The 23,662-nt window shown below is 39.0% G+C and overlaps 3 protein-coding genes and 1 pseudogene across 3 annotated transcripts; 1 reads left to right on the plus strand and 3 right to left on the minus strand.

The window, feature by feature from the left end:
- On the minus strand, nt 1,613-7,528 carry LOC18603734 (DNA (cytosine-5)-methyltransferase DRM2). Its single transcript, XM_018120156.1, has 9 exons — nt 6,818-7,528; nt 6,456-6,552; nt 6,163-6,209; nt 5,298-5,405; nt 4,471-4,570; nt 4,124-4,236; nt 3,781-3,883; nt 3,250-3,329; nt 1,613-3,022 (listed from the first exon to the last, which is right to left on the minus strand). Exons 1-9 carry the CDS (start codon nt 6,938-6,940, stop codon nt 1,694-1,696), a joined length of 2,100 nt encoding a protein of 699 aa, XP_017975645.1. The 5' UTR covers nt 6,941-7,528; the 3' UTR covers nt 1,613-1,693.
- Nucleotides 7,940-12,145, minus strand: LOC18603735. The gene is made up of 7 exons (XM_007035870.2): nt 11,988-12,145; nt 10,856-10,997; nt 10,702-10,775; nt 10,119-10,571; nt 9,460-9,993; nt 9,114-9,326; nt 7,940-8,969 (listed from the first exon to the last, which is right to left on the minus strand). Exons 2-7 carry the CDS (start codon nt 10,935-10,937, stop codon nt 8,346-8,348), a joined length of 1,980 nt encoding a protein of 659 aa, XP_007035932.2. The 5' UTR covers nt 10,938-10,997; nt 11,988-12,145; the 3' UTR covers nt 7,940-8,345.
- Nucleotides 14,221-20,216, minus strand: LOC18603736 (DEAD-box ATP-dependent RNA helicase 46). The gene is made up of 7 exons (XM_018119811.1): nt 19,003-20,216; nt 18,170-18,388; nt 17,695-17,763; nt 16,908-17,177; nt 16,405-16,755; nt 15,793-16,070; nt 14,221-15,705 (listed from the first exon to the last, which is right to left on the minus strand). Exons 1-7 carry the CDS (start codon nt 20,191-20,193, stop codon nt 14,619-14,621), a joined length of 3,465 nt encoding a protein of 1,154 aa, XP_017975300.1. The 5' UTR covers nt 20,194-20,216; the 3' UTR covers nt 14,221-14,618.
- Nucleotides 21,379-23,501, plus strand: LOC18603737 (annotated as a pseudogene).

Below are 23,662 nucleotides of genomic sequence, written 5' to 3' on the forward strand. Positions count from 1 at the left end.
ACCTGATCACTCTTAAGCATTTCTTTTTCTTTTGGGTTTAAATCTTTAAACCCATTTTTCCTCATTCACAAGGAGCTGCATGATGTAAACAGGGCCACGTAGGACCCAAAGCAGCTTGACCTCTACTCAAGCCATGAACTGAGACCTAGTGTTCAGTCCTCACAATCATTCTCCACCGTCATTAGCTGTTAACGAACATCAAATGCCTAGCTGCTACAGAATAAGGCAGTCCCATCAGAATATTCTGGCATTAACTCCCAAACTATAGCAAGTGATTGGCAATAACTCCAACTTTGGAAACTTTAACTTATCTGTCATCATAATTGGCTAGCTATGGTGCAGGATACATATTCATTGAACATTTTGATAAGGAACAAGCTACACCATTCATCCGTAATCATTACGAGATTGTGGAGCCCATTCCATTCCATGCTTTTTGATGCAACTTGGAATTTGTACCAACTACCCTTGACATGCCAGAGTATGTATGTATGTATGATCATATGTTCGATTATCGTGTAATTTCCACTCAATGAAGATGGAATTACACTGGCTTGCTTCTTGTTTTACACTTTGTTCGTCTATTATTGCCTAGTTTGGTTGGTAGATTAGATTGTTTTTAATTTTAATGAGTAAATCAATAATCAAAAGGTATTAATGTGATATTATTTGTTAATAAAAGAGTGATTATATCGTAAAATTTTAACTTTAACAAGATGATGAGGATGAAGAGAAATTTATTGTCAAAAGTGAGTCGAGATCGATGAATAGCAATCACGGAGCCATTCTACTATCTTTTAGCATAGCATTTTGTTTTGGCATGGATTGAGATTTGAGGTCAAATGCAATCACAAAGTCGGTTCTGGGGGCTCCCTTCTTAATGATCTTGTCTCCCACAAACTCTAATTTCCATCATTTTAAGATATTCATGGGGAGGGCTATGCACAGATATATATATATAGCTCCAAAAACCAAATGGTAGCTCAATTATCCCCGCCTGCCTGTTTAATCAATCTGTCCCAGCCTGCCTGATTAAGGTTTTTAGCAGTGAAACACAGATATTCTTATCGACAAAGGTGGCTCAATTATCTTATCAATATGTTTGATTAAGGTTTTAAAGAGTTAAACCACACATGATACATTCTTATCAGCAAAGGTGGGTCAGTTATCTTGTCAGCATGGGGGGCCGTTTCAACCTTTGCTGCTGTTTTTCGTTTTGTCCAGGCTTGTTTAGAGTCCTGTAACTCTGGCACTTGGCAACATTACATAGAAAGTCACGACATTAAAGTTGGACCCTGCAAGTAGTTTTAGATTCATTTCACATCAGTTGGAAAGGGGTAGGCAGATGTAAGGTAGTTTGTGGCTACAACGAATCTAACATTCGGCCCTTGTCTTTTCTAACCCCAAAACCGAGACTTGATTTCTTGCCAGCTTGCCGTTGGCCTAGCCCCGACGGAAGTGGGAAGCAGAAGGTTTATCTAACAAGCCAATCCAAGGTCTTCCAGTACTCAGGTTCAAGACAGTCACAGTCGACCCTAGCGGCCGTTTTGGATTGCATGTATTAATTATTATTAACCAATCCATCGAAAACTAGAGAGAGATTAAGGAGAGATACCCAAAGCCTCATCTGGTCAAATTAGATAACTCATAATTAATCAGCAGACCATTTACGTGGACAGAGGGACTCAAGAGTTTAGCTTCTCCTCTCCATCATACTTCTTACACGTTGCAATACACGAACAAATTCATAAAACAGAGAGAAGTCAAAGCCTGGCAGCCTATCATCATCTGGACCCGTCATGGAACTGCTAGAGTTTTGACAGATTACGAAGTCAAAACCGCCTAATTTATCAATGAGGTTCTCAAGTTTTTTACTTGTTAGCTTTTGAATGTCTTCTATCAGCACCAACTCTCCAGTTTGTCCGGTACTTTGCCACCAATTCCTAAGAATACTTTGCCTAGCTTCAGATGTCTCTACAGAGACAACACCTTTCAAGTGGATGCCCAGCCGATGCAAAGTAACCACAGCTCCACCAATGCCACTAAAAACAGATAACATTGTCAACCCTCCAGGACACATTGACTTCAAAACAGAGAGATGATAACCCAAAGTGTCAGTTTGGAAAGATTGCTCGAGTAATTGTAGCCTTCGACTCGAGTCATTCTCCAGAGCTTTAGTGTGGTTCAATGGGTAGCCTAGAATAAGCTCCCAATGTCCAGGCTCTGCAAGGCCCAACTTGTACGGGCCAACCCATATGAGATTTGATGTCTTGCAATGGCGAAAAATGTCTTTCTGCTGATCTGGTGAAAGTACTCCTCGAGAATCAGCTACTATCTTCCCAAGCCTATCACATAGCTTTGATACTCCATTAACTTCACAACCCATGCAACTCAACTGTTTCCTTGTATCCCAAGATGGCCACCACTTCTTTGTATGCGGTAATGCATCCTGTATAGTCAGTGGTGACTTTGGAAGGATGTTAAACCTGTTTCCAGCTGGAAGATTGTGTACATAGCCTTCTATTCTGCTTAAGGCAGAGAAAAACTGAGTGTTCACAAATTCAGGCTCGATTCCGTACAAGAACTGTGAAACCTTGGCCCAACAATCAGGAGACATATTGACAACATTCCCATAAAAAAAATATGGAGGTTTGGCTACCATCTTGTCCACACTCTTGCATGAATTGGATTTGAAAGGTCTGGGCATCTCAAATCTGATGATATTAGGGTCTATTTTCTCTTCAAGCCATGCTGGATCAAGGAAAGAACTTGTATTATCTACATAGTCTTGTCTTGGCCTTTTCCCTTTATGCTTTTTCTCATAACTAGATTGCTTGAACTGAGGAAGAGAAACTGGGAAGTCATCAAAACTTTCTTCTTTTAGTCTTTTCCCTTTGCACGATTCCCCTATGTTAATATTTCTTGACTGAGGAACAGCACTGGAACTGCAATCCTCAGTTTCAATCTTCACTGTATCACATGAGTTATGTATCAAGCCCCTGCGCAAAGCTGCAGATGTGAACTGCACATGACAATGTAAAAGTTTCTTTATTGTGAAACGAGCTATAATAAAGCAGAAGGAAATTACACGTTCCTAATATAGAATAAAGTGCAGAAGAAGAAACAAATTTTAAAGTAGTACATTTTTTCAGTGTTTACTTCAATGAATGCCCAACAATGTGCATTGTGCATTCAAAATGCAGCATATTAACTAGAAAATTTAACATCTAATCAATACAATGAACAAACCTTTTTACTTTCAGTGTAGTTACCAGCAATTTGACCAGTGAAAATTGAATCTGCAAGCTCTGCAATTGGAACTTCTGAACCTGCAGAACAGCAAACAACCATTAATTTAACATCCAAAGTAAGTACAACAACAGAGTTGGTTTCATTGTTGTGAAAAAAAAGATGCAAGTGGCTTTATGTGCATCTGCAGGTTAGATAAATACAAAGTCACCAGTCAAACAAAGTATAAACTATAAAGCAAAGGCTGTAAACAGAAAGAAAGAAAGAAAGAACTGCATTACTATTAAAACCTCTGAGAGCATCTCAGAAAAGCCTGTTTTGTAATCACAAACTATTTAAATAATAACTGGGACTCCAAAACATGAAGTGTGTTTTTAATCTAAAACGAGCAGCACTTTACATGATACCCTACAGATCTAAGCAACATAGCTGGCTTGGGTTAAGACATAGAGAGTATGCATTTTAAATTTATAAAATCTAAATGGGAAATGGCATTCATAATTATTCAAAGTGGTCAGAATAGCTACTCACCAAACTTCTCAATTGCTATTGAAACTTCATTCTCTGAGAAACCCATCTCAAGCAAGTGAAGTGTCTTCTCCATCGTCCCAAACAGAAATTCATTAGTAACATTCTGGTAATCATATTGTAAAGCAAGTATTAGCTCCTCTTGAAATGATATGAAACGGAGAAATCACTACTTATTTTACTGAAAATGATATTCAATTATACTTATGTTACCAGGAATTTTATGTATAAATATATGAGACAGTTACCAATTTCCTACACAGCTTGAACCAGTAAAAGAAAAACACTACATAAAGAAAATTGTAACAGTTAAACACAGTTATCAAACCAATTAGTATAATTTAACCTGATCCTTTTCTTCCTCACTGCTGAGTGAACCTTCTGATTCCTTCTCAAATTCTTCTGCTATTTGAGCAGCTGCAATGAAGTCCACTAATTCATTTAGTGGAGCATGTTCACCTGAAATTAGAAATGGTAATCGATAACAACAACCTATGTAAATAAATCTCAAATAAATTAACTTCTCCATGCTTTTTCTTTATTAACGTTCCAAAATATTATGAGAACAGAAATTAGCTATTCATGACATAATAAATGACAGGAGTGGTAGAGCCCAAGGTGCAAAAAAGAAACAAAAAGGGCGTTTGAAAGAAGAAAAAAAAGGTGCAAGAGTTTCTAAGATTTTCTACATACCAAGTTTGTCCAATGCAAAATCGACTTCATTTACAGAAAAACTCATCATCAGTAAAGATGCTCTTTTGTCAACATGAACTTCATCAAATACATCAGGCTCCTGAAATATATATAAAAAATGAAAGAGAAGAGATGACAGGGAAGAAAGGGCGTTAAAAGATAACCCAAAAGCATATCCGGTACAAAATATGTAAAATATTAGCATACACAATACTCGCAACACTTAGGTATTGAGCAATTATTCAATTACCACACTGAACAATGTAATAAGTTGAGAAAAAGAAGGGAAAGAAACTGGCCCCATGAGAACTCAAAAGAGAAAGGAAAGGAGGCAATGCAATAGCTGAAAAAGAAGGGATAGGTAGCAAGTTAACATTTTGGTCTCTAGTCCCAAAGTAAATTGTTGCCTTGCCCATGAATCTCACAAATATCCCAAAATTTATATGCTTTTAAAACATTATAAACTAAAGAGAGTCTCGATTTGACAGGGTTACTATTGGCTCCAGAGCCGGAAATTACAATTTTCAAAGTTTCATTACAATCTACAGATTCAAATCTTAAATCTTCCAGAAGGTTCTTGGAATCCTTCATGTCTCTGCACTGTGGTCTTCCTCTTTCTTTCTTTTCATCTTTAATGCTGCAGGAGAAAGGGGGAATGGAGGTAGCATGGGCAATTAAATCTATGGAATATAGTAGCTCATTAAACAATAAGCAAGAAACTATAAAAAGAAGTGTCAATAAGAATAAGAATAAAATGCCCAAGACAAGAAAGATGGGCCTATCTAGTCCTCTCGGGAAAGCAAGAAGGTCTATTAACAGCAAGTTACCTCTTTTGGTTGAATATAAGTGGAGCTTTCTGGACAACTGCCTCCATCCTTGTCAGCAAATAAGCTATGCAGAGAAGCTGATGAGTGAGTGTTTACCTTTCGAACATCCTATTTCATTCCAGAGAAGGCCCACATTTAGCTGTTAAAAGTTTGTACCTTAAAGAACTGAAAAAAAAAGTTAATTTCATGTGAAACTGCATATTAGACACTAATAAAAGGAAGTTTTAGAAGGTTGTGGAGACCAAATCAATTGCACTGGGGATATGTTCAGATCAATAACAATTTTGTGTCATAAACAATTAAGTTAAAGATTTAGAATCAATTAAAAAGAAGCTGTGTAACAACTGACATAATTCAAAACAGCGAAGCTCAGGTAACTGGGAAATAGCCAATCACCTTAACGTTGATTCTATACTCTTGGTGTCATTGTCATAAAGGTTTCTATACTGAAATGCATAGAAAGAAGCATATAGTATTATGAAGAGTTAAGTAATAGAATTCATATGCATCTCTATGATTACATAATCATATTACAAATTTTGGCCAGTACATTCTCGTTGAAACAAAGGACCTTTAATAAGCAGAACAAAATAAAATTAGCCTACTAGCAACATGGTTAAGTTCATAGTGTCACGTGCTTCTCAAAATTTACAAATAACAAAGAAACTGAGAGAGAGAGAAATGATAATGATGATGATGAAGTCAAAGTATTAAGATGTTCACAGACACCTTAAAAAGTTCTTTTCTACATGTAAAAATAAAATCATGCACTGAATCGAAACAAAGTAAGGAAATTCTTTCAGAGTTCTTCTCTAAGTGTTGCCAAAAGAACATCAGATATAGCACACAGTTTCTTATTACTTACAGAATATTCAACAAGAGTCTCCAGTAACAAGTCAGCATTGTCTTCACCTAAATTGAAAAGAAGATGCTCACTAATCATAATCTTATAAGAAATACTTATATATTATCAGTTCCAATAAACTAGACAACTATCAGAGATTTATACATAAATATAATTCCGGAAGTTAGTGGATTTTCATTCTTTTTCAATTAAATTTTATTATGCCATTATTTTGCCACCCAACCCATCCAAAGTCCCCTACCATTTCCACTAAAGATCAAATCGAATGGGATGCATGTTCATGCGTTACATACCCTTTTCTTCAATGACTTTCTCAACGAGAGATGGCGAAAATCCCATCCCAATGAAAAATGATCTTACATTGCTTCCAGATGAACTTGCAACGTTGTCCTGAAATCAAGTAACAAGAAAAGATGAAAACAGAAAATTTCAGGTATCCAGGGAATGTCGGAGAAGGAAGAGAATGGCTTAGGTCTATTGCAGCTACCAACCTAAGAATCCACTACGAGAAGTTGAGGTGGGCAAAGAAAACCGAATGTTCACTCATAATGCTATGCACTGTGTTCATACCATAAAATGAAGATGGAAAATTCATGCAAACTACATACAGTGATTAAAAAGATATTAAAAAAAAAATGGGGAGTCACAGTCGTACCCCAACATGTCGGGAGTAAAGGGCATCCTCAGGCAAATCAAAATCCAACATTTCAGGCTTTGGCACTATTGCTTTCTGCCCTTCCTGACTTGAGGAACTTTTCCCATTTGAATATCTCGACATGGCGATGGCGCCTTATACTGAGTAGAATTATCGGTATCTATTAACAGAATCTAATGGCTGCTGCTGACATAAACCGCTTTCACAGATACTTACAGTTGCAGAGCACAAAATCAGCCGAAAAAAAAAGAGAGAGCAAACCAGTCATGAAGACAAAAGCAATTGAAGTCTGAATTTTACTTTTCTGAAAAAAAAGGATGAATTTTCTGCTGCGATTCCTCACCGTCCAAACGAATTCAAGAAAAGAGAAAAGATTGACCGGAAAAACAAAGGCCTCCTAATAGTTTAAGTTGGTTTTCAAAGGGACGAACTTTACTGAAGAAGACGACGGAGGAGGAGGAGGCAAACTTAAATGCGAATGACGACTGATGACACCGGAGGTTTGAGTGTCAGCTGATCGCAGAGGAGGAGAAGAGAGGCGCGTGGGGAAGAGTCGCGGCCAGGCATAAAGAAGAGAGAGAGAGAGAAAGAGAGAGAGTCATAAAAAATGGGTTCTTTAGTTTGGTTACGGCGTTTAAGAATGAAAAACCTTCTTTTATAGATTAGATTCGCTTTCTCTTGCGCTTCTGAGACAGAGAGTTATTGCCTATGCGGTGGCGACTGACATCGGTATTCGTTTTCCTTTATACTATAAATTAAATTAAATAAGAAGAGGGATCATGCTTACATTTTCTCACTACTGTTAAAATAAAAAAAATAAATAAATAAATTTAGATACAATTTTATCTTTGGTAATTTATTTATATGTTTAATTCTTTTCAATACAATAAAAATAAAAAGAAACCATGAAAAATAAGTTTATTTTCTTTCTAAATTACACACAATACTGAATACTTGCATCTGTTTCCATTCACTCACAGAACTTAAAAGTACAATTCTCCTTTTCCCTGGTTCAACAACTCTGGAACATGTAATAATAATGCAGTGGCATCTGTAACAGTAAGAAGCATCATCCAATAGAGATCCCAAAATCCAGCAAAGAATGTTGATTAGATTTTCAAAAAAGAAAAAGCGAAAGGAGTGTACATACAAATTCTACAAGGGAAACACAGGTACCTTGCAAAAGAAAGTAGAATTTTTTGTATCAATATTGAAAAGCAAAATAAAAGATTACAATGTATTCATTCCCACTTAATTTCAGAAACGAAAGCAAGCACCCCCCCCCAGAAAATAAGTAAATGACCGACTGTCAGTATGGAGTATGGAGTATTGATGGATTGGAAACCAGCTTGGGTAAGTAAAAGACCGAAGAAAAGGGGGGGTGAAAAACAGCAAAACCTGACCTGAACAAGTATTTCGATTAACCATCCTGAAACAATTGAGTATGATACACTCAAGTTTACAACAGTCAAGACTGCACCATAACTACCAAGGTAGAGCATGTTCCAGCCGAAAAATAAGTCCACAGTTAATCATAAGCCTCAGCACCACTAATACCCTTTTTAACAGAAACACCTCCTTCATCAAGTTGTAGGGTCTTGGGATTAAGAGGAATAGTACCGACCGTTAGAAAACCCGAAGATTCAGTAAATCCATTGACTTTCACAGGCATTGATCCTACAGTTACTACCTCAACAGCTTCACTATCCATAGCAGCATCTGCAGAGGGTTTAGACTCAGCTTGCTTTGGATTTATAGTGAGTGAGCCAATCTTTAAGGTAGATACATCATCTTTGGCTTCCACTGCAATTTGATCTACATTTTCATTCATGGTTCTTGCATTAGTTATATCAGAATCTTCAGAAACCTGCCGACTAGAAGAAGGAACAGTTCTCTTCAACATGTCAGGATCACTGGGCTTCATAGTCATCTCATTTTCACGCAGAAGTAGCTCAACATAGTTTGGCTTATTGGCAGGATCCAATGTAGGTGCTAGGATTGGGCTCTCAAAGCTTTTAATTAGTAGTCTGGCTTTCTCTTCCTGCATGATTTTCTGACGATTTTCATAGTACATAAAGTCATCGAGTAAAGAGGTCTTCATTGTGTGATTTTTGAATACTTTCAGCATCTCCATGCCTTGCTTGTACATTATCTGCACTTGAGGAAACATTTTATAAGAAACAAATCAAAATTCGTAAGTCCAGATTGCTATGGCAGGACTCAGAAGCAATAAACTTTTAACAGAAATGTTCATTGTTTGCCTTCATTTAGAAGAAAGCAAAACCTCTGAACATACCTCTTGCGTATCCCTGCTATTAGTCACTGGCTTGTTTTCATTGTTCTCTAATATGATGTGTCTAAAATGACTATTCGGAACATCTTTAATGATGTGCCACTTGACAGGGAAGCTTCCGCTCCACTTATCTTGCTGCCAGAAATCCATATCCTTCTGGAAGTCAACTGGGCCAATCATCTCTGCGACACCACAGAATTGTCCACTGGCATTAACCTGCGGAGACAAGAACCACATTAGAGTTGTTAATGAATACCACAAATCACAAACACCACTTCTATTTAACAAAAATCTAGAATGGTGTAAAGGCAATATTAGTCCTTAATAGCCAAACAGGTATTGAACTCACAGAAAAGAACAGGAAGATGGGGCAGCCGCTTGGCTTTCCTGCAGCGAATTTCTGTGTGTCTTCAAAAGCACTCTCTAGTTTCTTGTTCCCATGGGGTGTAGATGACCAAACATTGTATTTGATGCTCTTGTGTACATCATCCTCACTATATGATTTTATTACAAAAAACTTTGCATCAACATAGTCAATTGGAAAATCATCCTTGTTATATTGGTCAGTATAGATAATGATATTTCCTTCGGTATCACTATTTCCTGCTTTAGTTGTGTAAGCTCTAACCATGAGTTGGTTTTTTAATCTGTTGGTTCTAGGGCCTCGATTCTGTTCACCCAATGTATCTGGGAATCCATATGCATCATTCAAATCCCTGCCAACATGGATCTTGGGTCGAAGCTTATCCAATGCACCACGTCCAGGAGTGCTTGAACCATAGTCAGAAAATGCATTACCAACAGGAAGATCTGCTTTTAATTGATTACGATGAGATGGAAGTTTCCCACCAGGAAAGTTGCCAAAACCAGAAGCAATTCTACCCTACAAAGATAATTACTACATCAGAACCTTCAAAAATGGCATTCGGTGACAACCTATAGCATTTCCATCAAATCTCCAGAAAGTCCAACACAATTAAATTTAATTTAGAAACTAAGCAAATGTACCTGATGAGCGCGTGCTGAAGCTGGACCAGAACTATCAGGAATGCTTCCATGGATTGCAGATTGCTTACTTTGTCCATCCGACACCCTGGTCAAGGAATCAGTCTGATTTGGGGCAGACTTTGAAGAGTTTCTAGAAAAGGCTGCAGATGCTGAAGCAAGGTTCTGTTTAACTCCTCTTCCATCAGGTCTATTGGCAATTGATGCACGAGTATCTAACAAAGAGTCTGTTGAACTATTTGGGATGCCATCTGGTTGAATGACAACAGGAACATAAGCAGATGGAGATACAGGGTTTTGATATGGGGGAAGGGTGTAATATTGTTGCGCCCCTATAAATGGGCCGTCACCCATCACAGCACCAGGTATGTAAGGATTGTATGGGTTGTATGGAGACTGTGCATATCCATAGCTAGGTGTGTAATATACATAAGGCAAAGTTTCAGTTTGGGCACCCTGAAGAAGAGAAAGTAGGCCTTGAGCAAATTTTGAAATGATAAATCATTAAGATGCAACTTATCGCAGATGCACATCTGACTATGCAAATGTATATCTATTGTAGAGTTAGAAAGATTAGTTTACCCACCGCATATTGGACATCTGGACCATCTGCACTAAAAATATTCTGGTGGTCCTCCCATTCAACGGATGATTCAAAACCTGTCCAAATGCAATCAACACCGTACATTGAGATTTTATAAGAATCACCCATTACCTTATACTTAAGGCATTTAAATTACCTGTACAGTAAAATCCATAGTTGGTGGTAGGGTAGTATATTCCCTGATCAATAACAAACTCAGGGGCTCCTTCCTGGTACATAGCTTCTACTTGTTCAAGAAGTGGACTTGTGCTAAATGAGTTTAGCTGAGCAATTTTGACCTGGAATTCAACACACCAAATATCATTGATAATACATCTACAAGAATAACAAGAAGCACAAGAACACCTAAGACAAGCCTAAGCAAACCATCAAACACGACTCTTTTAACTGATTAAGATATCAAATAGCAACAGTCTTCAATTACCAAGAAAATATACCAGGTTTGTTACTACATTATGAGTTTCAGAAACACTATACATATCCATTCCAAGAATGCCACCCCTGTAAAAGTAGACAGCATCAATTCTATGCATCCACTACTGCTCAGACAAAGCCCACCAGGGATTTCATTTTTATTTTTTCAAACAAGAGAAAGTAACAATGGCCAAGCCTATTATTAACTGACGAATTTCAAGTGAAACCATATTTCCTGCTCATAATTACATGGGGGAAACAACCATATTTATGTCAGTGGCACGGATAACAGCAACAGTTCCTTAAGTAAAGAGACAATAAAATAATCCAAAGGGAACCCCATAAGCAAATCAAATCAAACGGTCAAGAAAGAGGCTCCTATTTTGGTCAAACCAACAACCCCAGAAAACCCTTGCGTTAGGAAAGGAAAAGAAGACACTTCGAGTGAAGAAAACATTAAAGAAAAACACATGGAAAGCCAGCAAAGGGCATACAACGAAGCGGATTCCATTGAGCTATTAGATTTGGAAGCAGAGAGGAAAAAGAAGAGGAGGGGAAAAGCGTCTTAAGTCAGCAGCTCCAAGAAATCCAAAAACAACATTTTAAATTCTGGAAATTAGTTGAAGAAATTCCAAAGAACAACTTCACTGCACTCACAGAATCAAATACCCCTCCAAATACACGCATCCATCCCAAGCAACCCAAGACAACACAAGAAAACCAGCTCAAATCAATCTCTAAATGAATAATTTAAAGTTTTCGCTCTCCAATTACGGTAAAACCGGTGAAGATGAATAAAAGCAAATCAGCTTCAAGCCGCTTAAAAAAGAAGGGGCAAGAAGGGAGAATTTTACCGGAAAACCAAAGAATCAAGCCATGGTTGACCTGGAAACTTGCTCCAGAGAAAATTCCCGCAATATAAAGAGAGACGAAGGGGTTTTCTGCAACATTTTCTTCGAAGAGAAACCCTAACCCTATAAAATAAAAAAAAAATTATGAAAACAAATGAAATAAATATAAAAAAGGGGAACTGTTAATAGGGGGAGACTTGGAAAGGGCGGTTTTGGTGTGGGTTAAAAGAGAAAACCAGAGAAACTCAATTGACGATAATGCCCCCTAGTGGTTCCGTTAACACCGAGACTGCCACACCCTTAAACGTCGTCACCCGGGCCTTTTAACTCACGCGGAAGTTCTATCATCACCGATGACAGTCCAATCACGTATTTTCAAAATAGTTTGCCGACACTGCCTTGCGTGAAAGGGATTGGTCGTTGGTGGACGTCATGAGAGGAATGTAACAGCCGCTTTTCCCTTTTCCACTAGCAAAAAAATAATATTGGCACGGGCAATGGGTATGCATCGGAATTATTGAATTGGTGAATTATTTTCTTTTTTAATTAAATTTTATTTTATTTTCTTGGTGAAACAAAGAAAGTAGCTGATTTTTTCCGTTCCCCCCCTTTTTTCCAATCAAAACTTGAGAATCTTTTTAATTATTTCCCTCCTTTCTCAAAAATTTTAGTCAATGGAACCATTTCCAAACCTTTCATCCTCATAAATTTGGGAAAGGACATTACTTTTTTTAATACACGCTAGTGCATTCTCATTTCTTAGCAAGTAAGTATTGAGTACAGGAGCGTAATGCTAACAATGATCCATGCAATTTCCTATTCCATGGTACAAGTGGTTTTCGTTTTCCCACGCTTTCTTGCATCCCAAACAATAAATTTTAGTTGATAGAGTGGACCAATTTCTTAAAATATTTTCAGATGAGGCAATTGTCATTCCAATTGGCCATCAAATATGTTACCTCATGCGTATTTTTTTACTATATATATATATATATTAGTTAGTATGATATTAGGGTTTAGGTATGGACTAAAATTCTATTTCGAAATTAAAGCTTAAATACAAATTTAAAATAACATCAAATGATATCGAAATTTTTATACCAAATTAAAGATTTGAGCACTACATTTATTTATTTTGAACACAAGTGCCATAATAATTAAACATTATTCCTAAAATTTTCTTTTCCAATTTACTAGCAAAAAAGGAAAGACTTTATGGGGGTGAAGTCAAAGAGCAATTAAAAACTGATAAAAAGGGGAGTTGAGAGTACAAAACCATACCAAATGGAATGGAAGTAGGAGGCCATTTTAGTCAAAAACACGTTTAAGGGCCGTGAATGAAACTAAGAGGAAGGTTCCTTGGGTAGGTATTGCCTTCTGCAAGACGGGGGATGGATATGAAGGATGCCAGAGGAAAGAAAGTGATTTCCACTTTATTGTTATTATATAATAATAATAATAATAATATAATAACAATCTGGTTGAGGACGTTGTAGATGCCTTGGAACTTCTAGAATAAAAAAAAAACTAGTGCTAGCATTGAGTATGGTATAGCTTGTACTTCCCCACCAACTTACTAAAGATATTGGAAAATAAACAAGGTGTGTTAAGTGACCCTGCTTTTGCCCTTGAGATTCTTCCCACTGCTTTGTTGGGAAAGACAAATTCTGTTCCCATTTCTTTGTTTCCTAAGCTTAGAACCAGAATATTTTGCTCTCCACTCCAATTACCTCTGTCTCTGTGTGTCTGTGTTTATCAATCTGGTTTCTTTAACCCTCTGCTTTACAAAAGTGGAAGTGCCCTGAGCTTAAAACCAACTATCAAGTGCATTATTCTTGCCTTGCCATCTGAATCTAAGAAGCCAGTCCGTCCCAAAAAAGAGAAGAAAATGTAAACTAGGAGGCAATTATTTCATACCAAATTGTTCACTTTCCTCTCCACCCCCTCCCTCCCTTAAATCTGCTACCTTTTTTTCTGAAAAGCTATGTTAATCCTGCCATTTGTAAGCCCTCTGTTCAAACTCGTGCGACATCAGCATCTCTTACCTTTAAACTGGTAACCCGAGAAACGGGAGAGCTGTACACGAATATCGCAAAAGCTCTAACACCATTGTCATTAACAATGAAGCGTAAACCAATGACGACGGAACAACAGAACAAGAGATTTCATAGAAAATAACACTAAAAATGCATAACCCTAAAGTTTCAGAATTACTAGCTGTCATTTTTAGGGTTTGATGACAAATAACAAGAGATTTCAAAGCATTTCCTATAACAAATTCATGATGCAGTTTCAGAAATTTAATTGCAATGAATAATTCTGAGTATGGCAGTTACTCATCCAACATGTCACTGCATAACACATGATTAACCACCAACACGATGAATCACAAAGTCTTCCAGCGGAATGTTGCTACCATTGGATAACAAAAAACTACCGTTGGTGACCCTAAAACAGAAATTCCCAAAAGCAGCAGCATGTCAGTTCAGCTGGTTTGATTATGATTTCCACCACTCCAAACCAGTTCTTAAGTCATTATCTGCATCATCACACTATACGAATCCAGTACCAACATGAGTTGGGGTCAGAATAGAGAATAAGCCAAAACTAGATGCCAAGCAGCAAAAACAGAACTTAGGGCTCATTCACTGATGGATACACTTGGTCTGCACCCACCTCTTCATGAAGTAGCTCAGAACTCTCGACAGCATGTAATGGTTTTATGGAATCATTTTCGGGCAATGGATTGCCTTGTGTACCCGGCGACATAGGAGACATTACTGACACACGATGAGCATCAAGTTCTGGCTTTGCAACATCCTTTTGGTCCAAGTTCTGTTCACTTGGCTTCTCATATCTGTCATAGCTATGGCTACGGCTTTGACTGCGGCCACGGCTATGGCTTCGACTACGACTACGGCCAGGGCTACGGCTGTAGCTACGGCTTCGGCCAGGACTACGGCTGTAGCTACGGCTTCGGCTGTAGCTACGACCATGAGACCAGCTTCTGCTTCTGCTTCGACTCCAGCTCCTAGTCCTGCTCCGACTGCGACTGCGGCTGTGGCTTCTAGAATAACGCCATGTTCGAACCCTTTCAGGACTACGGCTATAACTTCTGCCCCTACTCCTATCAGCAATGCCTCTTCTATTATCAAACCGTCCCCGTCCACGGCCACGTCCTCGCCCATCAAAACTATTGTACCGATCATGCAAGCTTCTCTCATTCCTGCCCCAACCAACATGGCCACCAAATCCACGTCCCCTGTTTCCACGCCCAGAAAATGGGTCACCCCTCCCTCCAGGACCACTGAATCCACCATCCCTAATACCACCACGCCCGCCAAAACCACCATCTCTCATACTGCCACGGCCACCAAAGCCACCATCCCTCATTCCACCACGACCAGTGAAGCTACCACCCCTCATACCACCCCGGCCTCCAGAATCCCATCGCCCACCACTACCACCAGGAGAATTAAACCTATTCAATCCACCTCGATCCTTCCCAAAACCAGGCCCACCACGAGAAGCTATCTCTCGTACCTCAGGGGGCACATGCTGGTTAGCTCTCTCCAGAACTTGAATCAAATCAGGGGCATACTTCCAGTCCTGCTCAGAGAAAAAGGTGTATGACACACCAGTTGCACCTGCTCTTCCAGTTCTTCCAATTCGGTGTACATAGTCCTCAATCCCAGTAGGGAAATCATAATTAACAACCACCCTGTGGCATGAAAATTTTAAGAATGTAATATTTTCATTTAATGACTAAAAAGGTTCCAAACACAAAAAAGAAGAAAAAAGAACTAACCTTATATCTTTTATGTCAAGCCCACGGGCAGCAACATCAGTGGCAACTAATATTGGGGATTTCCCGGTTCGGAACTGACTCAAAACCCAGTCCCTTTCATTCTGAGATTTATCACCATGGAATGCAGCAGCTCCAAAGTTACGTTCAAGACTACGAGCAAGCTGGTCACACAACCTCTTAGTGGAGCAAAAAATAATAACCTTTGAACCACGTTCTTGAGCTTGGAGAATCTGCTCCAGGCGCCTCTCCTTCTCCATCTGGGGAACGACCTCAACATACTGCCAAATCATCAAAAATTTATAAGCTAAAGGGAAAAGCATTTGTTAATAATAGTTTCCCAAGAGCTCAGACCAAGCATTTTCTTGAAGTTACCATTCCCACAAGGATATACATAATGAACTAATCTCAATGTTAAAAGGTAAAATCAGGATTAAATCTTAGTCAAGACAACAAAAAGTATTTTCCATAACAAATCTCCCACATACAAGAGCTAAAAGAATTTCAATATTTGAAGGTGACCCATTATCCAAATTCCAATTAAACCATCTAGTCTACAACATTTCAATACTAACATTGCCATCAATGCTGCCAATGAATTATCTTAGAGTATACCTGTGTGATAGCCTTGTTGGCAGCAAGCTCATCAACACTGCCAATATTCACCTGGACAGGACTGACAAGGAGGTCACTTGCTATTTTTCTAACTTCTTTGGGCCAGGTTGCCGTGTACATCAGAGTTTGTCTGCGAGGAGGTATCTCATTTACAATCTTACGGATCTGGGGCTCAAAACCCATATCAAGCATTCGATCTGCCTCATCAAGAACAAGGAGTGAAACCTGCCCAAAGTCAATCTTCCTCATTTCAAGGATGTCATTTAGCCGACCTGGAGTTGCCACTACAATATCAGCTCCTCGATCTAACTCTTTCAATTGAGTAGCCTTTGGAGCTCCACCGTACAAGCACTGAAAAAGCATTTGAGTCAATTGGAAAACCCAATTTGATAAAAGAAAATAATAAGCCGTGCCTGGTTTGTGCGTGTGAATGAGTGAGTATTGTAATATATTCTGTTCTTATTATCAGAAAAAGAAAAGATCAATTAGCAGCCAAGCCCCACCGTGCAAGAGACTCTTGAAGATCGGCCAAATTTAATGGCCTCTTCTTGTATTTGTGTAGCAAGCTCCCGTGTTGGAGCCAAAACCAACACTGTTGGGCCATTCTGAGGGTTATTACGTCGTTGCCTCAGAAGAATGAAGGCAGGAATCAAGTAGCCCAATGTTTTACCAGAACCTGTTTTAGCAATTGCCACTATATCCCGACTTTGTAGTGCAATGGGCCATGTTTGTGCTTGTATTGGTGTGGGAGATGAGAAACCAGCAGAATGAATCTGAAAGAAAGTATTAACATAGATAGTGAGTACTGACAGAATTTCCATTGGATCTTATACGTTCTTACAAGAAAATAGACCATAAAGCACCCATTTCAGTTATCATGAAGTTTAACAAAAAATTCATGAGTATATGGTTGCTTACAGAAGCAACTCGAGGCAACAAAAGAGGGCAATAAAGAAATAAGAGGCGGAGCCATTAAGCAAGGTCCCAGTCACATCAAGTGTGATTTAAATGAAGGGCCAACCACCCTTCTAGAAGATGCACAAGAAAGGCTCCAACTGTCCATTTTGCAGCCTCCAAAAATGAGAATAGTTGTTGCATTTGTAAGTGTACCAATTGCAGTGCAGCGTACGACATATGCTCCTCCTCCGGAGCAGATATCGCACCTGCGACAAGCGAAAAAAATAAGTTTAAAATAATAAAAAAGCAAAATAACACCAAATTGTACAAACAGCATCTTATATTTGGTTTCCAAACAAAGGTTTTAGGGATCATGGCATCTGCAAATTTTACCTCTCTCAGTATCTCCGGAGGGAAACCAGTGTCTTCAAATCTTATGAATGGTGCTGGAACATTGTCTCCCTATGCAATTTAATAAAGAACCAAAGTCATGAATAATCTAAATTGATAAAAGCGTTTAAATTCTTCACCACTAAAACAAAGACATTCCTCGAAGATGACAAGGAATGGAACAGCAAATTCAGAGGATGAAAAGTAACGCACAAAGCATTAGGAGATTTTCAAGAAATAATATTTATCCAACCCCCTTCCCATGTGGTTTCCAAAAATAAATTGTAGCTTAGGGCAAAAATTTAGCCTCACATGTTTAAGACCTAGGAGTTTATGTTTATTTATAAAATGCCAGTGCCAGCTATTGGTTATGCTATTCTAGTCAACTAGCTCATACATCAATGTATATGAACCAACAGGCATTTTTCACATTTCAATGATAACACATAGAGTCAAACTAACAAGTTCATAGACAGACCGTTGCCGTGACTTCATGCTGTTTACGATATGCTTCAGCGGGAGACAGACTAGCAGTATCTGCAGATCCAACAAATGTGGGCCTCATCAAGGCATTATTTGAATAAGGTGGACCAGCATGACCATACATGTTATGCATGGCATGCCCTGCTATAGCATTGAATCCCCCACCATGACCAGGTATGACATTTTGAGGTGGCAGACCACCCACCCTCATCTCCTGAAAAGAAAAGAGGCATTAATACGTCAATTGCATAAGCATATGAATTATGACATGTCATCAATATAATAAATAGAAAAAGAAATCCAGAACTATGAATCTCTATGTTCTCTTTACCACACACACCAAAATCACTACCCAATCAATTTCCGGTCAACTCTCTGAGAAAGTGAGAAGTGCATATTCACATTTCTCCTTTCCATAGAAATTATGACAAATTTTTATGGGAGAGCAGGTCGATTAAGTCTTCAAATGGATCTCAAATTCAGCAGACACGTGACAACTACAGTTAATTCCAAAACCTTTCTTTATCTTAATCCTGCCTCTACATATAAGCATTCATATCAACATTAATCCTAACCACGATTGTAAACTGCATCTTTTCAAAAAAAAAAAAAAAGGGTGTAAACTGCATAATTCATCAGGTTTCATGCTTTTGATTTCTAGAAGCAACATGCTCCTGCATCAGTATACAGGCAATTTGGCCAATACGTAACAATTGGCATTTGCACACACCAACATAGAAGAGATTTTCCCAATTAACAACCAACATGACCGCCTTATGATGCCAATATTTTTTTTTTCGAAAATGAAAATACTAGTTGATATCTCACCATGGGTCTAGCTGAAAGTGAAGGCTGCTGTGGACCCATCATTGGCCCATCTTTTCCAGCCCTGCCATGTAGATTATCTTCATAACTGGTGTTTAAACCTGATGGAGGAATATTAGACTGCATGATGCCTGGGCCCATATTATTCTGAAACCTACGACCCTGCTGCTGGTGAACCAAATCTGCTCCAGACTGTTGTGAATGTGCCATAGGGGTTGGCTGCTGCATATTGATGGAAGAGCCAGTAAACTGCTGAGCTTGACCCAAATATAAACCTGTCTGTGGCATCTGTACCGAATTGGTTCCAGAAGAGACGTTCTGAGAAGATGACATGCCCATCTGTTGAAACTGGGAAGGAGAAAACCCAGTTTGATTTCCTAGTTGAAAATCAACATCCTCCCTTTTGGGAGGTGCTGCCTTATAATCTTCTTGATTTGGATACTGTTGACCCTGTGCACCACGCGGCTGAGAACTCTGTTGCCCCTTTGGAAGCACACTTTGTTGATATGCCATATACTGCAAATGCTGATGTGCATATTGATGTCCTTGGGGTTGTGCCATTTGAGAGTTCTGATGTTGCATTGTTTGCTGCCCTAGCTGCTGAGGCATCTGATGAATGGCCTGTTGGGGCATCAGCTGTCCTGGTTGCTGGCCTTGCTGCTGTGGCAAATGCTGACTTGGCTGTTGAGGCATTTGCTGCCCCATTTGAGACATCATTTGCTGATTTGAATGTTGAATTATCTGTGGCCTATTTTGCTGTGGAATGAACTGCCCAGGTTGTTGTATGGGCTGTCCCATTTGTGAACTTGGTTGTTGTTGTCCCTGCAGGTCAGAACCCTGCAGTACCATTGAACCTTGCTGTTGAGGTAGCTGGCTCATTTGTTGCCCCTGCTGTTGTGCACCCTGGGGGACTTGCTTTTGGCCCATCTGTGCCACCACACCATTAGGTTGCACTGAGTGGGCAACTGGAATTGGAGCTAGCTTAGGTGTGGAAACTGCAGGAGGCAGACCAGGTGGCAAGGGTGGAGGCAAACTAGCAGGTCTTTCATACTGGGTGACGTTGGTCTCAGGATTCCAATAATACAGCAGGCCAGTGCTTCCATCAATCAGCCCCTTCCACGGTTTGGGTAGAGTAGGATCATCAGGTGCATATCTTGGACCAAGAGTGGCTGGTGCTGCTTCTGCGGTCGCCATATCTCCAATATATATATATATACCTAAAACCACATAAAATCCTTACATTTAGAAGTAGAAAAAAGAAAAACCACCAAACTCTAGATGGTCTGATGCAATCTTTTTTGGATTATGAATCCACTCATCCAAAACCAATATGAAACTAAAAACTTAGATAACAATCCCATGGAAACAAGTAAAGCTTCGGTTTATCAACAGATAAAGCCCAAAATTTAGCATTTCTCTAATTCCCTTAATGAAAAAAAGGATAGTACTATCAAAGACATCGAGATGAAACCCTAAAAGTAGTAACATTTAACCGTTATAAGTAATCTGAACTAATAATACAAACAATTAAAATTTAAAACCAAAAGAAAGTGCTATTATCATATCAACAAAAAAATTCTTTAGTTAGAGCATTTCATAATAGTCCTAAACCATCAATGAATCGGACCATCACAGAACAATAAAGAACAAGAAAAGGAAATTGGATTGAGTCAAGAAGCAGCAAAGCTAAGAGGACTTTTGCTTACCTCGTTGAAGAAAAAGGAAGATACTTCTTAACTTCGAATATTAAAAACGCAAAAACAATAATAATATTAATAATAATCCCCTCTAAATGGAGAAGGGACAATGAAATCAAAAAAAGAAAAATCGTAAACCCTAAATCAAAATCTGAAGAAGAAAGGAAAGAGGAGAGAAAACTTCCACTCTTTTCTCTTATTTTCAGGCATATGTTGTTGATGTTAGGGTTATGGAGAAATTATTACCTGGCGCGACGGTCCCTGTTTGACGCTAAACCTTCGGATTTTGATTTTATGTGGAAAAAAGATGTGAAAGAAAGAAAAAGCTCTACAACATGTTGGGCCGCCGGGCCCGAAAAAAGCAGTACGAACTAGGTAAGCCCAAGACAAGACAAGTCTTATGTTCATTTCATGGGGACGACAGCTATGGCGGTTAGACCGATTGAGCCGTATATATGGGCCAACAATTCCAGGCCCAGGTAATTGCAAATTTCAGCCCCAATCCAATATCAATGTAAGGGTATAAGGCGAATGAAAAGAATGTACATGGGGTATTTTCATAATTTGCGGAAAATATAGAAAGGCAAGAAATCAATTAAAAAAAGTTTCCTGGAAAGTGCCAGTATTTTCTCCAGAAAACGAGGGAAGGACATGGATTCTCCAAGCTGACAGCAGTTTAAAAGATAGCCTTCCCAACTTCGAAGACCACTGGAACTTTCTAAACTCTTCCATCATTTCCTTCTCCCACCGCCAACTAAAAGTAAAGAAAACTCCGTTCTCCGCCATTGGCAGTTGTCCACAACCCCAAGAAACACTGAAAACGTTGTTGCCATTCGAACTGGAGCGACAGAGTACTTCATGGCTGCGGAAACTGAGGTAATCACTGCTCCGGAGCTATTCCTTGCTGATACAGAGATCAACTGGGCCAGGTAAAATACTTTCAACTATTCTTCTCAGAACGATACTAGCTTAAATGGTTCGATTCTGGGTATTTATGCTTATGAGTTGTACGCTTAAATTCAGGTTGGACAAGACAAGTTTTCACGTTGTAGGGGCTATCCTTTTTACTGCACAGCAAGCGTTGATACACCCAACCGCTGTCGTCAAGACTAGAATGCAAGTGGCTGATTCTCGGTTCGCTCATATGCCTGGAATGCTTGTCTTTAAGCATATCTTGAGAAATGATGGTATCCCTGGCATTTTCCGAGGTTTTGGAACTTCCGCAATTGGATCATTGCCTGGTAGGGTTCTGGCTTTGACATCTCTTGAAATGTCGAAAGATTTGATGTTGAAATATACGGAAGGGCTGGATATGGCTGCAGCAACACTTATCGGTCTTGCAAATGGAATGGCAGGCATGTTCTCAAGCTTAATCTCTTCCCTGTACTTTGTGCCATTGGACGTGGTAGGTGATTTGATTCTTTTTTATATCTCGCAACATTCGGAATTATTAATTTAACTGAAAAACGTAGGTTGGACATCAAATGGCGATGGAAATCTTGAAGAGGAGAAAATAAACAGAGATATAGAGCTGAGAAAGGAAACTCTCTTTTAGCATTTCACGGCTTCCTTACTAGAACATTTGTTGCGTTCTCAGATATGCCAGAGACTTATGATGCAAGGGCTGCCTGGAGCAACATTTTACAATGACCCTTTGATGTTGCACGTAAAGTAATAAAAGCTGAAGGATTTCGTGGGTTGTATAGAGGCTTTGGATTAACAGCTTTGACAAACTCCCTGGCATCTGCACTTTGGTGGGGAGCCTACGGTGCTGCCCAACGCATCATTTGGAGGTAAACTAAACATTGCCAAAGAATAAAGATCCACCATTAAACTGTTAATATTGACTTGCTTATGCCAACTGAAGTTTTGTCAAATGTATTCTCATTTTTAGGAGCCTGGGTTATAGAGATGATGCAGAGAAGAAGCCCTCTCATATGGAGATGGTGACTGTTCAGGCCACAGCAGGAATGGTCGCTGGTGCTTGTTCTTCAGCTATCACCACTCCTATTGACACCGTAGAGACGCGGCTATAGGTAACATATTGTCTACCGCTATTGAATTGCTACTTCCTTCAGAAAGAAATGAATTTGGTCTATCTTGGGTCAGCTATGTAAATATTATGACTGATCTTTAACTCTGCTTATTCGCCCTTGGCCCCTTTTTTTGTCCAAGGTCATGGATGATTATGGTGTTGGAAGACCATCAGTACTCAAGACTACAAAGACACTCCTGAAGGAAGATGGGTGGTGGGGCTTTTACAGGGGGTTTGGTCCTCGGTTCTTAAATATGTCACTTTATGGAACTACAATGATTGTAACCTATGAGCTGATAAGTATGTCGACCTTACTTATCATCTCTTTTTATTTATGGCAAAGCCAGAGCTTGACTGCAGGCATGGGTTTTCATTTTCACCCCTGCCATTAGTTGTATTTCAGATGTTATACCAATTTGAAGCAACTTCATGTTAATTTGATCCATAACAAACTTGGCTTTTCAATGTTCCTAACATCTATAGTCCTATTGGAAAATTTCTAGTTGGAATGGAATGTCTTTTGCATATCACCCTGAGAGAAACTATAAAATGTCATAATGTACGGTTGTAGGGAGTCAATAGTTTAGTTGGCTACTTTCAGCTCTTGATCTGCTCATTTAAATTTTGTTTTTCTGCATTGCCTAATATATCTCTCTTTCTTGGCTGTCCTTCCATCAGAGAGGTTATCTATAAAAGCAAGTGTGATGTTCTGGTATAGAGGAAGCATTAGTTTGATTTTTTATACTTCTCCAAATTCAGGAGGAATCTGATCCTGGATGCTCAACATTTGTTTTGAACATCATCGGAGGGCCTCTTAGATGTGAAAAAAGGTAATACTATGATCTCTTGAATTTGTCTCAAAGTTTTGAGTAACTCGGCATTGCATGGAAAAAAGAAAATTGAAGGCGACGTAGTCCTTAAAATTTTGATG

The sequence above is a fragment of the Theobroma cacao genome, chromosome 4 (assembly GCF_000208745.1).
Source record: "Theobroma cacao cultivar B97-61/B2 chromosome 4, Criollo_cocoa_genome_V2, whole genome shotgun sequence".
Lineage (NCBI taxonomy): Eukaryota > Viridiplantae > Streptophyta > Magnoliopsida > Malvales > Malvaceae > Theobroma > Theobroma cacao.